The sequence below is a fragment of the Pistacia vera genome, unplaced genomic scaffold (assembly GCF_008641045.1).
Source record: "Pistacia vera cultivar Batoury unplaced genomic scaffold, PisVer_v2 Contig297, whole genome shotgun sequence".
Classification (NCBI taxonomy): Eukaryota; Viridiplantae; Streptophyta; class Magnoliopsida; order Sapindales; family Anacardiaceae; genus Pistacia; species Pistacia vera.
In genome coordinates, this window is record NW_022196109.1 from 407,670 (window position 1) to 423,821 (window position 16,152).

The window sequence follows — 16,152 nt, forward strand, 5'->3', positions numbered from 1 at the left end:
ATCTTTGGCCGTAACACTCGGTCACGACGGCCAACAAACGGTCGTCGTTGACCATCAACGACGACCGTTTGTTGGCCGTCGTTGAGAGCAAATACGGCCAGATCTGGCCGTTGACGGCCAGATCTGACCGTAGATCTGGCCTTTTCCGGCCAGATCCACCGTGGATCTGGCCGGAAAAGGCCATAGCGACGCATGACCGGCAAGATCCAACCGGTCATGCGCCCATACGGCGACTCCGGCCACCTCCGGTGGTGGTCGCCGGCTGGGGGTGTTTGAGGGTGGGTTAGGGGTATTTTTGTTAACTTTTAATGTTTTATTATATGGGGTATTTTGTAAAAAAACAAACATAAAGGAGATTTTATTAATTTATAAATTTTACCTCGTAATACCCGCCCAATTCAACTTTTTTTTAACTTTTTTCTAAAAACTTTTCCCAAAACCCCCAAATGTTGAACCAAACGCAGCCATAGTTTTTGTTTTTGTACCGCTATCATATGACAGAATTCACTAATAGAAATTGATGATGGGTGGGAAATTATATTTTTTCAAAGTTTATAGGTGGGAAAAATACTGAGCCAAACTTTGGTGGAAACATGTAATTCAGGCAGAGAAAAGAAAAAGAATTGGACTACAGAGAGAGAGGGAGAGACGTTAGATTAGATTTATCCAACGGCTCTGTCTCTCCAACGGATAGATCTGCCATGCCGCTCAAAATTTGAAATGTTTTCTCTTTCTGGTTTTTGAAATGTTTTCTCGGGAAATGTTTTCTTATCTCTTCAAATTAAACTCATTCCCTCTTTCTCAATCTTCTCTTTACTCATCATCATCTCTCCGTGTTTCTCCATAGCCGCCATGGGTAGCTGTTTCAGCAAGAAAGAGTCTTCTTCTTCTTCGTCGATTGCAGTGCAGCCTGTAGATCCAAACAAGTCTCAGAAAAGCGAACAAGTAATACCGCAACAAGAAACCACAAAGAAGGAAAGAGAAGAAAATGAAAAAGAAGAAGAAGGGTTAGTAAAGAAGGAAATATTTGTGATAAAGCATAGGAAGAGCCATGAAAAACGCTCTCTTCCTCAACAGAATGAAGGTGTTGATGAGGAGGAGGAAACGGGAAATAACATTAACAATGTGGTAAGGACATCAAGCTGCACCAAAGAAGAGGTAGATGCCATTCTCATACAGTGTGGAAGGCTTAGCCGAAGTAACTCCTCCGGGAAGGCAGCTTCTTCATCTGCCAGAAAGTACTCTGGTTCTAAGAGAAGTTATGACTTCGATCACATTGAAACTAGTGATGGTGTCGTTGAGAAGAAAAGTAGTGAGGATGAAGATCAAACGAGGCAGCACAGACAACGCCATCGCCATCGTTCTTCTTCTCAAGGTAGGAGGAGGACCCCCAGTAGAGAAAGAGATCAACAGCATCAACGTTCTGGTAGTAGAGAGAGAGGTGGTGGTGGAAGAAGAGTGAGCAGATCGCCTGGTAGAAGAACTGAAAACAACACTAGTAATACTAGCACTACGAGGCCTGGAAAAATGGTCTCAGTTCCTGCTACTGTGAATGTGGTGGAAAAAACAAACAATAATATTAATGGTGTTGTAGAACCAATTAAGAGGATTTCTGTAAAGAGAAATGTTGCTTCACCTCGTTCACAGTCCCCAGCTAGAACTGCGAAGATCTCAAATGATAGTCAGCAACACCCCTCTCTTAGTCGCACTTCTTCAAGGAAAGCTGAGCATTCTCCTTTCAGAAGAAACCCCTTGACTGAAATCGACACCAACAACAACAGACTTCAAACCAGAAGCAAAGATATTCCAGCAGAAGCTCTTTTAATCAAGGATTCCTCCACCAATATTCTCTCTCAGGTATTGCTTAATCTCTCTCTACTTTACTAGATCCAAATTTGAAAGTTCCCGTTACCAGGTTTAACTCAATTTTTTTGTTCAATTTAATCTATGTAGGCTCCAATGCAGAAGCCAAATATGGAGATTGCTGCTCAAGGGACTAACTACAAAGCCAGCAGCAGAGACGAGGAAGAGGCTAAAGCTCAGGTACCAATAAATAACAACGTTACTCTGCCCCAAACTTTAACAAGAAGTAGATCTTCTAGGCGATCTAGAGACCTAGACCTTAATCCGGAAACAATGTTGAATCCTACACCATCATATACGGCATTATTACTCGAAGACATCCAAAACTTTCACCAGAATAACACTACTCCTTCATTTTCACTCCCACCCTGTGTAACCAAGGCCTGCTCCATCCTTGAAGCCGTTGCCGACCTCAATTCCACCACAAGCTCCAATCTATCTTGTGCATTTTCTGAGGATACCTACAATATTTCTCTTGTTGGAAAGAAAATGACAGAGGGTAAAGACCCTTTTGTAGAATCTGAGGTGCTTGCAAGTGATGATCTTACAGAGCCAAGCTTTCATAAGTATGTGACCGTAAGGAGGGGTGGCACATTAGGAGGGGCAGATTTGGATGAGCAGGAATCATCAGGCAGCAACAGCTATGTGGGTGGTGTTCAACAAAACTGGAATCTTTCTTCCTCTTCATGGGAACCTAATTCAGCCGACTCAACCGACCGCTGGACCTCAATGGAGGACGACCGGAGGCATCTCTCTTCTGAAACTTGAAAGGGATTGAGTGGTAGAAAGAGAGACACTAATTATCAGAAGGGTGAAATTTGGCGAAGCAGAGCTGGAGTTGGAGCCAGTAAAAGTCTCCACACAGTTTCTATCGTTTCAGCTGCTGCCTCAACGTAACTAGTTAACATTTTAATTGTAGTTTTCATTTTCAATTGCGGACGGTGAGGACGATTTGAATGTTGCAAACTCGCAACCATGTTCTTGTTCATTTCAATCAAAGAAAATTTGTTGTTTCTTCCGATTGCTGATTTTGTCTAACATAATTAATTCCTTGAATCATCAGTCTCACAATTTTTTGAATCTGTTGTTATATGTATCAGTTGACTTCCTTGTGATTAATAGCATGAAATTCCGTAAAGAAAATATACATTTTCCAAATCCAAGACAAATGAACATAGGTGAATATAATCCGCTCCTTTCATAGCCCTTCAGATATACACCAACTGGAGTCATTTTCTGTATCATTGATAGAAACACATCCAATAAGTAATTTATGTTGTCAAACGCAGAAGACTAGAGAAATTTATGGCATTGCAGAACACAACTTGCTTGCGGAACAGCTAAACCATCATCGCCATCAAGAATATTTTTACTAAAAAGCTTAAAGAGTTAAAAACTTTCAACCAGCCGTGAAAATGGTCCCAATTTATACTGGCAACAATAACTCGTAATCAACAGCCATGCTCCAATGCATTTTTTACCTCTTTCTCTCCTTTGATTATAACTTATTTTCCAAATAAATACATGACTTGGTCAAGAGGTAAAGTCTAGAGACCAGTGAGCCAACTTCTCTGACAGGTTCATTTTCCTCTCTGCTCAAATGTTGTGTGTCACCATATCAACCATATGCATTATTTAACATTGTCCCTATAGTTAACCATGTAAATTGCAATTATAGTAACGACGGCTCCAACAAGTTGCAATGGTGAGAAGGTCTCACCAAGATACAGAAACCTGTGGCATACAAGCCTCAATATTAAAAAAGAATGAATCCAAAATATAGACAAATCACACTTAAAAAGTTTGTACAATCCCAAATGATAGCTATGGCACTAATTAAGATTGAAGACAATTTGCCATATTACTTTGTCATCCATTCAGCACTTCTAAAATCAATGCCATATCACTTGATACAAGACTCAAAATATAAACTTTACAATAGTGGTATCATTAAGAAATTACTTAGCTTGTAGGATTTCTTCAACTTATAGTTTGTAAAGTAGTTTCTCTTGAAAAAATTATTCTAGACAGTACTATAACATTTTCATTTCTTCTAAACTTGTCTAATAGGAATTCCTTACCCGAAGATTGATGCAAACATTGGTGTTAGAAATGTAAGGGAACTGAGCTTTGTCAAGCTACCTGAAATTCATTCCCAATTTATAATTGTCAGGAGAGCTCAAAATTAAAATTAGGTGCTATTATATTTGTATGTGATTTCAGAAACGGATCAATTAACAAGCCTACAATAATCACAATGAAGATGAGGATGAGTATGAGAAAAAGAATGATGATAACAATCATATTCTCTTCAATCATTGAAACAGCAAAAATAAGAATTTGAATTTCAGTATAGAAAATAACCTTTGGTTGCACTGTAGAAGTATACACCATAGCTGATAGCACTACCAAATACAGAGGTATAAAGAAGTGCCAATATATCACTTGATGTGAAATCCTTAAGACTCCCACTAAAGACAGGATCATGATCAAGGATGGAGATTACCACAAGAGGGAGACCACCAATTACCATGTGCTACAAAAAGTAAGCCTTCACGTTAGTCCCATGACCCCATAAATTTTGTTGAAGTTCATTGTGGCATCCCACTGCCTAATGTTGAGAACTATTTTGAATGTATATGAGTATTATTAACATCAGTTATATGCTATGTTTGCAATTAGCCCACTGCCTACTGTTGAGAGCTGCAAAACAGAGCCCACCAGATCAAGATATAAATATGACTTGCTCTATGATATTTTTCTAAAGCAGGAACATACCCATCCAGTTGCCATAACAGGATCAGAATACTTGGAAACCCAGCGAACCATGACAGTACCAACTGCCATACTCTGAGCTGCAAGGAGCATCCACCACTCCCCACTTCCCCACAATGAAAAATTACTCTGATCAAAAGTAAGTGCTGGAACCTGCAGAATAAACACTAAAATCATCAAAATCATCTGGGCAATAAGGTTATTATTCAAGAAAAACAAATTTGGTTTGCTATCTTTCATAAGCACGACCACTTATAGCATCATAAAACATTACACCATTAACAACAGAATATTTGATATGCACTCCAATTGAAAGATTAAATCTGGTATAAATTATTATTCTGCTTTGGTAAGGAAATTGTTAGTAGCAGGATTGAAGAATCCAAGAGGATCTATTACCTTAAGGGCAGGATTGATGTAACTATCAAGTAATGACCTTTGTAAAGAAGTTCCATTACGTTTGGTAAACTTTACTTACAGAATTGATGGGCTTTGAAAAGGCTAATAAGTGTTTGATAAATTTAATATTCAACAATTATTTTAATGTATAATCATTAAAATTATTTTTTAGTTTCTTAAATATATTTAGAATAAAATAATAATATATTTCAATAAGTATTTAATAAATATTATGGAAATTAAAAAAGATAGTATTAGTAAAAACAAAGGAAAAAAAAAAAATTGTCCTCAACAGTTGCTAGTCCGCAGCTAGATGTCAATGTGCATCAAGCAACACCATCAGCATAGAAATAATCGGAGGAAGCCAATCTGTCTACCTGAGGTGGAATTGACGATGTAGGATTTTGTGTTTGGCTACATGAGGCAGAAAGATATTCAGCTGAACCTTATTCACATCCTACTGCCAAACATGCAACCTATGCCAGACACACTGTTGTCTGAGTAGCAGCAGCACCATGTCTGTTCAGCAAAATATTTATGCTTTTTATTTTTAAAAAAATATATTAAATAATTAAAAAAATAACATTTTGTAATTCAAATTATTTCATGAAAGTATTTTTGTAATTATGAATTTACATAATTAGCTTTAAAATATGTTTATCAAAAGTTATTCCAAAATACTTTTCAAAATCATTTATAAAACTTATAATTAAACAAACAGCTCAAAAGATTATCAATTTTAAAAACATTTTGCCGTACACTTTTGGGATGCAAGCATAAGAAATAAAACAACAATCCCGTACACCAATTAAATTTGTTGGCAACAGAAAATATGGTGTTAAAATTGTTGCACAGCTATGTGCCCAATAACCTTGTGGTCTTTTGCACCATATTGAAACATAATAAATTTTAGAGAAACCACAATGATCCCGGAAACCAACATATAAGAGAGAGACACTTATGAGATTAGGAACAAGACGAAGTAGGAAAAAGAGAGACTCATGTGATTAGGACCAAGAAGTACAAGTCATTATCCTCTTCTCAATAAGAGGAAGGTCCTTGTTCCCAGAAATGGACAATATTCAGATCATGCTTTCTAAATATCTTGGCTAACCAGTGGGGCTAGTGCACACTGGCCTCACCATCTTTATGGGCAGCTTAAAGCTCAAAAAATAGTGCCTTTAATTGACATAAACCAAAAACCTAGCTTCCTAATTTAAGTGTGAGGCAATTTCTCTTTTCTCACCAGCAAATCCTGCATAGAAATTGTGAAGGTTTTGCCATCTATTCAACAATAATTTAACATGTGTTCAAAAAATATTCTTGTTTTTTTCATGATAATTTTTCTGAGTGGCTTGAAGCATACATATCCTTCGTATTTCTAATATTTTCTCTCATAGTCTTTTATAAAAAATCAATCTTGAAACTAGATTTTTCTGGATTTAAAAAAATAAAAAATAATCACACCAGTCTTTCAATTATAAAAAGGTTTTGCAAGTTCACTAATTCTTCCTAGGTTAATCTAGATAGAATTGCAGTAAGGATAGTGAGGAAGAGCAACAGGAATCCTGGAACTCGATAGGAATCATGACTTCCCTTTTGGTTGGAGCAGCAACTATGGCCACATGAAAAACTAGTTCATCACTTATCCAAATGAGCAAACACAATTTTCCAGTGATTGTTCAGACACATTATGTGTCATATATTCCATATATTACATTAGAAAAATGTCATCTCCGTGTAATATGAATTTCAAAACTCGCTCTTGGCTACCTCACCTATGACAACCCTTTTCCCAATAATGAGCCATATTACTCCCACAATAGCACACCATTTAAAAGACTGACAAAAGCAAAAATCAAATTTGGATGATCATCAGACCCATATAGTACACCACTCCAAAAAAATTGATTGTACATCCATATATTTACAGTAAACAAACTAAGGTTTCAAAGTATCTAGAAAAATAGATAAAATTTCCACCTACAGGTTAAAATTAGACAATTTGTTGCCAAATTTGTCTTCTTTTTTTCCTTTAATCTCTTTTTTTTCTTAAAAAAAAAAAAAAAAAATTAAAATTGGAGGGATTTTGTAGATTTTGTTTTACTAATAGTCACTTGGCTGAGCAGTGCAAGTGTTCATTTACAGAAATATCAAATTTGCATATCAAGTATCCAATGATAGTCACCTCATCTGTTCTTCAAGTATGTCCTTCTCTTGACCATTTCAATAAGACCATACCACAGAATCAATGATGTTAACAATTTATTAGGCAGCCACACATCAACAATGAGGGACTTGTATATTATATATCACAAATTACACAAGCAATTAAAATGAACTCATTGAACCAGCATGATTAGACATTCCTCTTTCAGAAACATTCTAGTTCTCCACTTCGCTACACATGTTCAGTCTGCAACGTCTTAATTTTTTTTCCAATTTTCTTTCTGGGTCCTGAAAGTCTCACATTGGGCGGTCAAAGAGGGTTCTTGCTTTTTATAATGACGACTTGCCACTTCACCTAACATGACTAGTCTTTTGGGTTGGATAACACCATGAGTGACCAGAAATGCAAGAGCACCAAATATTTAACCACTATACTACAACAATATCGTATTAAGTGGTTTTAAGTGAAAATATAATATCTAATTTTTTTTTTTTTTTTTTTTCTTATTCAGTTTCAGAATTTTTTGCTTTCCAAATTACCATATGTACCATCTGCTGCATATTAATAAAATCAAGCCAGGCTGCTCGTTTAATACACAAAGATGGATTTAGAAAGAGAGAAGAAAAAGGGAGAGAGAGAAGTGAGCAGTTAAAGTAAGATCCAGCTAATTCTATCAACTATACAAACAATTTAAATCCAATTTAAGAAAATTCAATAGTAGACTTCTTATCTTCAACTGCTCAATTAGTGTTCATATCTACTGACAAAAATTTGAAAAGCAAAACTAGCAGATTCATAAGTTCTCTCTTGCCCACCTAGCTTATTTTCTAATTTTGTTATCATATTCCGATGTCTACTTTCAAAGCATCCAGCTCCTTCATTGTATAACATGTCTATCAGTTTACTTTAAGTATTTAATATCTCAATCAAAGAGGTTTTCTCAAAGTATTTATAGGTCAATTCAAAAGTCACAAAAGATCTTTTTGTAGATTACTTGTCTCAGTTAAGATTTGAGTGGGCACAATTGCCCCAACTCAAGTCTATATTATGTGATGCAGCACTAATGAATTAATTTTAAGGCCAAAATTTATGCTAGATAAGCTAAGGTTTTAGGTCTTCCACAAAAATTATGCATCTAAATTCCTATTAATTGGTAGAAAATACAACATTTATTAATTCTGGGTATTCTCTCAACAAATTTGTGAATCCATCATTTTTCTTACACTAAATCAACCATGTACATAAGAATTTTTCAGTTTCACAAAATAGATATCAAGCTCTAAGAAATAAAACTAAAAGCAGAGAGTTGGTACCACAATACAAGATATGTTATTAGTGAAGCTGAATACAAGTAATGCAAATTGAGAAGGAAATCTAGTGTTCACCTCAAGAAGCAAAAGTCCAATGACACCAACAGCAAGGCCTGCAGCTCCAACCAATCCAATGGACTCACCAAAAAACAAAGATGCAAGCACAGCAACTGATAACGGTTGTGAGTCAATTATCACCTGACAAGAAAGGAAGGCAAAATTTGAATTTTACATCTCGTTACTGAAATCTCAATTTATTTAAAATTTGCAAAAACCATTGAAAATAAAGAAACTGATAGAACTAGAAAAAAAGATCAGTACTTTTCGTAAACTAATTCTAATGAAAAACCCAAAATCTAACATATGATAAAACAATTATGAATTTTAAATAGTAATTAAAAATCTGACCTCACTTAGCAATCCACGTATCTATAATTGGTTTTTGAGAGCACATAATTCTAACAGAAACATGGTTTCATAATTTTTTTTACGAACTTACACGGAAACAATCGTGTACTTACGCTACCCAAACCGGCAGAAGTTCTCTGTAATCCTTGAGCAAGAAATCCCTATTTCATGGTAATAACAATTAATTAATTAATTAATTAAAAGGATATTAAAGAAAATGAAAGAAAGAGTGAAGTGTAAGACCTGAAAACAGAAAGCATCAACTAGAGCAAAGAGAACAATTGAAAACCAAGCCTTGAGTCCAGAGGGAAGGCTCCTACGTTGGGAGCTCGCAAAAGTAATCAAAAGTAATCCAGCAGGAATTAGTCGAAATGCAGCCACAAAGAAAGTGCCAGCCTTCGGTAACACCTCCTTCATTGCAACCATTGCTGTTCCCCAGAAGAAAAATGGTGAAACCAAAACTGTCCATTCCCACACCAACATAACTAAGTCAATGTCTTTTTCTTTTATTTTTTCTTCGCTTACTGAAGAGACTACGCACTCCACGTCTGTGCCTGTTCCCACACAATCAACATCGGAAGAAGATTCAAGTTCCCCTTTTTTATTACTTGTTGTGCAATTGGTGATAATAAACCTTTTCTTCTTGGACAAAATGGTTCTATAAGAAGGCGAAAACTGGACAGCATGAGTTCTAGTCTTAGCATTTGGAAACGATGAAGAAAATCTATAAGAACTAGAAAAGCAAGAAGGAGGTGTAGCAGAAGCTAACGCCCACCATCCCATTTTCACTATAATTCGTAAGCTTTAGCAAAATGAATTATTTAATATTATTTATTAGTGATAAAGGAGTAATGGCCAGTTGGCCACACGTCGTACACTGACGGACAGGCTTAGCAAGAAGGGGGTCTACCGTCTAGACCCAGACCCGGCTTAGGCTTAGTTTCTTAGCATCCAGATACATATGCTCCACAAGAGTAATACTCGGTNTAGCAATCCACGTATCTCTAATTGGTTTTTGAGAGCACATAATTCTAACAGAAACATGGTTTCATAATTTTTTTTACGAACTTACACGGAAACAATCGTGTACTTACGCTACCCAAACCGGCAGAAGTTCTCTGTAATCCTTGAGCAAGAAATCCCTATTTCATGGTAATAACAATTAATTAATTAATTAATTAAAAGGATATTAAAGAAAATGAAAGAAAGAGTGAAGTGTAAGACCTGAAAACAGAAAGCATCAACTAGAGCAAAGAGAACAATTGAAAACCAAGCCTTGAGTCCAGAGGGAAGGCTCCTACGTTGGGAGCTCGCAAAAGTAATCAAAAGTAATCCAGCAGGAATTAGTCGAAATGCAGCCACAAAGAAAGTGCCAGCCTTCGGTAACACCTCCTTCATTGCAACCATTGCTGTTCCCCAGAAGAAAAATGGTGAAACCAAAACTGTCCATTCCCACACCAACATAACTAAGTCAATGTCTTTTTCTTTTATTTTTTCTTCGCTTACTGAAGAGACTACGCACTCCACGTCTGTGCCTGTTCCCACACAATCAACATCGGAAGAAGATTCAAGTTCCCCTTTTTTATTACTTGTTGTGCAATTGGTGATAATAAACCTTTTCTTCTTGGACAAAATGGTTCTATAAGAAGGCGAAAACTGGACAGCATGAGTTCTAGTCTTAGCATTTGGAAACGATGAAGAAAATCTATAAGAACTAGAAAAGCAAGAAGGAGGTGTAGCAGAAGCTAACGCCCACCATCCCATTTTCACTATAATTCGTAAGCTTTAGCAAAATGAATTATTTAATATTATTTATTAGTGATAAAGGAGTAATGGCCAGTTGGCCACACGTCGTACACTGACGGACAGGCTTAGCAAGAAGGGGGTCTACCGTCTAGACCCAGACCCGGCTTAGGCTTAGTTTCTTAGCATCCAGATACATATGCTCCACAAGAGTAATACTCGGTAAAAAATTACACATACAAAGTGATATATCATACCATGATTGAGATAATGAATTTTATTTTAGTTAAAAAATTGACTTTATATGTTCACTCTCCTAATTATAGTATAGTACATCACTTTGTATTATGGGTGTGCAAAAGAATCGATTAGAGCTAAAATCGGAGGGTATTCGGTGTTCAGTTCTGAATCTTATCCCAAATCGACTCTCATAGGGTAGATTCCGATTCTAGAAATCAAGAACCAGTACTATACAAGTCCGATTCCAATTCCACCACCTCAAGAACTGGAACCAAACCCTAGAACTGGGACTAATTGAAATGCTAAAAAAATATGGGGACCATTGTAACATTTTTATAAGTCAATTAAAGTTTGACCTGATTTCTTTAGAAATTATCTTGTTTTGTTTGTTTTATTCACAATTAAATTTAATTGATGTCTTACCTTATTATTAAAATTAATTCACAATAAATAACTTTTATTTCTTAATAAAAAAAACTTTATTTTTAAATTCATTTTCTTTTCACCTATACTGAACACAACACAAAAACCAATTTTTTTTAAATAAAAATAACTTTATTTTTTCCCTTCCATTTTCTTCTCATCAATATTGAACACAACACAAAAAAATAAAAATAAAAATTTCCATATCCAACAAATTACACCATTTAACATTAATATTAATAGAAACCCAAATCTTCATTATTCATAAAAAAAAATCAATTTGGCATAAAAATCTTCATTATTCATACAAAAAATCAATAAAGCATAAAAAAATCAATTTGGCCAGAAGTTCAAATTCTTCCTACTATTTTTTAAAATTTGGCACAAATCCTCCTTTAATAAATGCGAAAAAGGAGAAGGAGAAGAAGAAGATAAGAGAAGAAAAGAGATCTACAATAGGGTGTTCTTCGTTTCTCTTGGCTAGGGTTTTGTGGAGGGAAGAAGAAGATAAGAGAAGAGATGAGAGAACTTGGCTTGTTTTGTTCAAAGACAAAGGGAACAGAGAGAGGTTTTGTGTGGAGAAGAAGAAGAAGAGAAGAGAAGAAAGGGAGGAAATTTAACTCCTTGGACATCCCAAGTTTGCATTTAAAAAAATAACCTTGAAAAAATTTTGCAATTTTTTTTAAGTTAAAAAAAACTGACGTGGCACACTTAGGATTCATTAAACATGTAAAACGGGTTAAACTGAAAAGATTTAAACATATTTGGGTAATATTATAATTAACGAAAGTTTGTTTAAATTGTGAAAATTGCAAACGACCCCCCTTCTCCAATCAAAATCGATTAAGTGGACTCAATCGCTTAATCAACCCTAAAAAAACCTTGACGAAATAGCCACCCTTCACCGCGTTTTTCTTGTCGTTTTCCACCACCCATTGTCGCAATCGTTTACTGTTTGTATTGAAGACATTCCCTCTTACTTAAAAAGAAACAATGGCTAACCTAAACAAAGATTTTGACAAAGAGCTAGCCCCTCTTCAAATCGTGGACGCGAGTGGTTCGAAAATTGGAGAATCGAAGGTTGCGGTGGAGCAAATTCTGATGATTGAAGTTGGTCCAATAGTAGACGATACGACGCTGGTAAAAGACAGCCCACTAGGTGAACAAGGGAGGGCAGGAGACGAAATTAAAAATGAAGAGGAGGATGTCGGCGCAACGTCAGGTGAGAAGGAGGAAGAAGATGAAGTAAAGGTAATAATATATATATTTTATGAAATTATTGGTTGTTTTAGGGGATATTTGGTTGGTGTGTTGTTAAGGTTATTGTTGCATTTTGTCGAACAATTGGAGGGCATTGGAGAAGTGGGTGTTTTGGTCTTCCAGAGGACTAGGGAAGCCAATGGAGGCCCTAGGGAGGTTGTTTGTGGCAGTTTGGATGGCTTTTGTTGGCAAAGAGAGCGGAATATGGGGGGCTAGGGGGCTGCCCTGCAATACAAGCAGCTAGCCCTATAATATACAGGCAAGCCCCGAGCCCCCATTATGCAGCTCTCTTCTCCGAAGTCCAGAGCACCGAACCTGCAACAGCAGCCTCCCTTGTCTTCACAGACCTCTGGAAGCCAAAAATAGCCACTCCCCCAATGCACTCCAACATGTTGCTTGTTTTGGTTTTTTGTTGTGCTGATATGTAGTGTATATCGATTGTGCAATGTTATAAGAGCATAAATTATAAGGATTATGGGCTTGAGGTTGTAAATGATGTTGTGCCATACTTCCCGGCAAGGGTTACCGTTAGGTCTAGTTGGCAAGTGTTTAAGAAAATTAAGGACATTCTAGGTAGGCACCAGAAAGGGATGAAGCGATTTAGAAACTCATGTTTTGGTCATTTTGTGGGGTTGGGAGATAATTGGAGTAAGGCCTTCTGGGGATAGGGTGCACATATCTTTTGGTGCACGTTGTTAAATGCAAAAAGAAGAATGAAATGTGGTTTTTGGTTGATGGAAAGTCGATTCGGTTTGGGATGATGGAATTCGGGCCTAAATTGTGGGCCATTTCTAGACGTAGAAGTTAAAGAAAGGGTAAAGAATAGCAAGGCTACTGAAACATTTGTTAGAAAGGTGTTCGTAGGGCAATAGTCAATTACGGGTCATGATTTAAAGGAGAGGTTAGAAGCGGAAGAAAATCAATATAACTCTTCAAAGAAGTTCCAAATGTGCTTGGTATGGTTCGTGCATTCAGTCTTGATGGCTTATGACTCAACGAAAGTCATAAACCAGGATTGGGAGCGATATGCAAGTAATGAGGACTTCTTTTATTCTTATCCGTGGGGAAGGTTGTCATTTAAGTTAACCATCGATTCCCTACAAGGAAAAGACATGGTGATTAAATATCGCCAATATGCCGAGAAGCGGAAACCCAACTCATACAATTTGCTTGGCTTGCCTTGGGCAATGCAGGTAAATATTAATAGGTTTTAGTTAATTTCTTTGTATTATATGTGTTTTAATTCGATATGAACTATTTTTTACAATGTAGGCTTGGATATATGAGGTCGTCCCTGTCTTGGCTTGGGGGGGGGGGGGGGGGGGGATGGGGAGTTCGGATGAGGCACTACAGTTTCCTAGGATGTTGCAGTGGCGCATTGAAAAGAGCGTCCATTAGGACTATGAGAAAATTGAAATGGAAATTAAACTGGTTCCGGTAAGATTAAAGGATTTGTGTTTTGAATATATAATAGATTAAATGGTTTTTGTAAATTTAATTGATTTTTTTTTTAATTTTTGCAAAGAGTGGTCCATCCGTTCATCACTCCTACTAGGGCTGAATTGGTGATGAATTATGTTACATCGTTCAAACCGTTGGACGATGTTTTTGATGAGAAGATAGACCGCCTAATGCGAGACTTAGAAGGAGTCACACATTTGATTGCAGTGGAAGGGTCGTTTGTTGAGCATGTGACTAAGGCCGAAGGCCAAGTAGGCGGGATGGATGAGGACGAAGACATGGAGGCTCCTGTTCGTACTCCTCCTTCTAATTGACAGACCGGTACACCAAGTATTGGTTTGCCACCAAGTACCGGTTCGCCTACGCATCCTAAATCTAAGTTGGTTGACCTCATAAACGGTCTACACAACAAGTTTAACTTGTTAAGCAACAAGTTTGACATGTTGAGCAGCACTGTCTATGAGAAGGTAGATAAATTGGAAGAAAGGGTGCAAAGGGTGGATGAGAAGGTTGATGTGCTGTTGGAAATGGAGGAAGTTCAACCTAAGAAAAGAGAGACTCGAAAAAGCAAGCATGTGACATCCCTTTTCATGTAATTAAGGTATGAAAAGAACAGGAGAGTTGCGAAAGAAAATGAGGAAGTGGGGAAGCTAAACCGGTTGATACGAAGGAACAAGGAGGAACAAGGAGGAAGTGGGGAAGTGAAGCAAGCTGATACGGAGGAACAAGGAGGAAGTGAGGTAGTGAAGCAATTAAAGCTTGATTTGTTTAGGGCAGTAGATGAGGAAGGGTAAAAATCCTTTTATGCCTATTAAAATTATGAACAAAGCGATGTGGTTGTGAAGTGTAAGATCGGGGATTATCTCAGAAGTGGTTTGATCAAATTTTAACAATGGGTCACTGGGTTGAAGACTCGGTGAGTTATTTTCCCTTATTTTGCCTTATTTTTGCTTATGTTTTGTATCGTGTGATCGCTTAAGCGATCTGTTTTGTTTACAGATTGCTTAAGCGATCTGTTTTGATTCTATGACACTTATCATGTTGTTTTTTTTTTTATGCAGCACATTGATGAGGTTTTGACACTTATGACGTTGCGACAGAGCATTGAGGGTGACAATTTTTATCTGCATTATGCCATAACCGATGTGTCATTTGGCCAAAGCCTAGTAAGCATACATGAGAAGTTAATGAAAAAGGCCAATGATGGAGGAGTCACAAGGGGAGGCAAGTGGAAAAGAATGGCTACAAATGAGTATGACGGTATCTTTGCTGGCTATCGGTTTGATGAGAGGATGATCAGTATGTGAGGGGGGAAAGACCCTAATATGGCAAGAGTTAGGCAAATGTGAAAAGAGTATACTGCATTGTTAACATTAAAGATATGCATTGGATAACTGTCGTCTAGCAATTAGAGAAGGGCTTGCTGCAGATTTTTTATTGCAACCCCAATATTTGTCGAGGGAGGCAGTTGCAGAAAGAGATAGAGTCACTGTGTAAATTGTTCCTACGGTTGTTGCAAGAGAGCATTATGTTTCAGCACTTAGGCGATGAACTACTGATGCGAAAGTGGCACACAAGCACATTCCCGTCTCGACAAATGACGCAAGATAAATTTTGTATAAAACTTACATAATACAATTGTTCTATAAGCTGATTGTAATATTAATGTCTTCGTCATATTGTAGTGTTGATTGTGGGGTATATGCACTAAAATTTCTTGAGATCGACATGACCAACACCCTAATGGACGGCTTGAATGACGAAACAATGAGCAACTTTTGGGAGCGCTTGGCTGTTGAGTGCTTTTGCAGTCATATGGATCCGTTAGTTACCACGGAAGGTATGCTTGTGATCACTAATCTGTACCAGTTCTTTAATTTTGGTTGTTTTCATTATTAATATAGGTTTTGCTGATGGCTGTTAGGATTGTGAAGCACGCCATGGAAATTATCAACCTTTTGGCTGTTAGGCTCATGCAGAGACGTCGTTGAATGCAGCCCCTAGAGTCCGATGATTACAGGGAAGATTAGAGTCAAGGAAGATGGAAAGGTAAAAGAATTCATCTCAAATACTACTGCCCAAGACTAAGCAAAGACTGCA

The 16,152-nt window shown here is 37.0% G+C and overlaps 2 protein-coding genes across 2 annotated transcripts; one reads left to right on the forward strand and one right to left on the reverse strand.

Moving 5' to 3' along the window:
• Positions 1 to 792: 792 nt before the first annotated feature.
• LOC116135246 (uncharacterized protein At1g65710-like) lies at positions 793 to 2,890 on the forward strand. Its single transcript, XM_031420942.1, has 2 exons — positions 793 to 1,857; positions 1,954 to 2,890. Exons 1-2 carry the CDS (start codon positions 853 to 855, stop codon positions 2,629 to 2,631), a joined length of 1,683 nt encoding a protein of 560 aa, XP_031276802.1. The 5' UTR covers positions 793 to 852; the 3' UTR covers positions 2,632 to 2,890.
• Positions 2,891 to 3,042: 152 nt separating this feature from the next.
• Positions 3,043 to 10,689, reverse strand: LOC116135239 (WAT1-related protein At3g02690, chloroplastic). Its single transcript, XM_031420933.1, has 9 exons — positions 10,150 to 10,689; positions 9,998 to 10,067; positions 9,169 to 9,713; positions 9,039 to 9,086; positions 8,593 to 8,715; positions 4,642 to 4,791; positions 4,228 to 4,399; positions 3,945 to 4,005; positions 3,043 to 3,597 (listed from the first exon to the last, which is right to left on the reverse strand). Exons 1-9 carry the CDS (start codon positions 10,687 to 10,689, stop codon positions 3,495 to 3,497), a joined length of 1,812 nt encoding a protein of 603 aa, XP_031276793.1. The 3' UTR covers positions 3,043 to 3,494.
• Positions 10,690 to 16,152: the final 5,463 nt, after the last annotated feature.

Coding starts and splice junctions, on each gene's coding strand:
- LOC116135246 (XM_031420942.1), top strand. CDS start 853: ATGGGTAGCTGTTTCAGCAAGAAAGAGTCTTCTTCTTCTTCGTCGATT. Junction 1,858..1,953: donor CCACCAATATTCTCTCTCAG/GTATTGCTTAAT, acceptor TAATCTATGTAG/GCTCCAATGCAGAAGCCAAA.
- LOC116135239 (XM_031420933.1), bottom strand. CDS start 10,689: ATGGGATGGTGGGCGTTAGCTTCTGCTACACCTCCTTCTTGCTTTTCT. Junction 8,716..9,038: donor CTTCTGCCGGTTTGGGTAGC/GTAAGTACACGA, acceptor CTTTCTTGTCAG/GTGATAATTGACTCACAACC. Junction 4,400..4,641: donor CTGTTATGGCAACTGGATGG/GTATGTTCCTGC, acceptor TACTTTTTGTAG/CACATGGTAATTGGTGGTCT.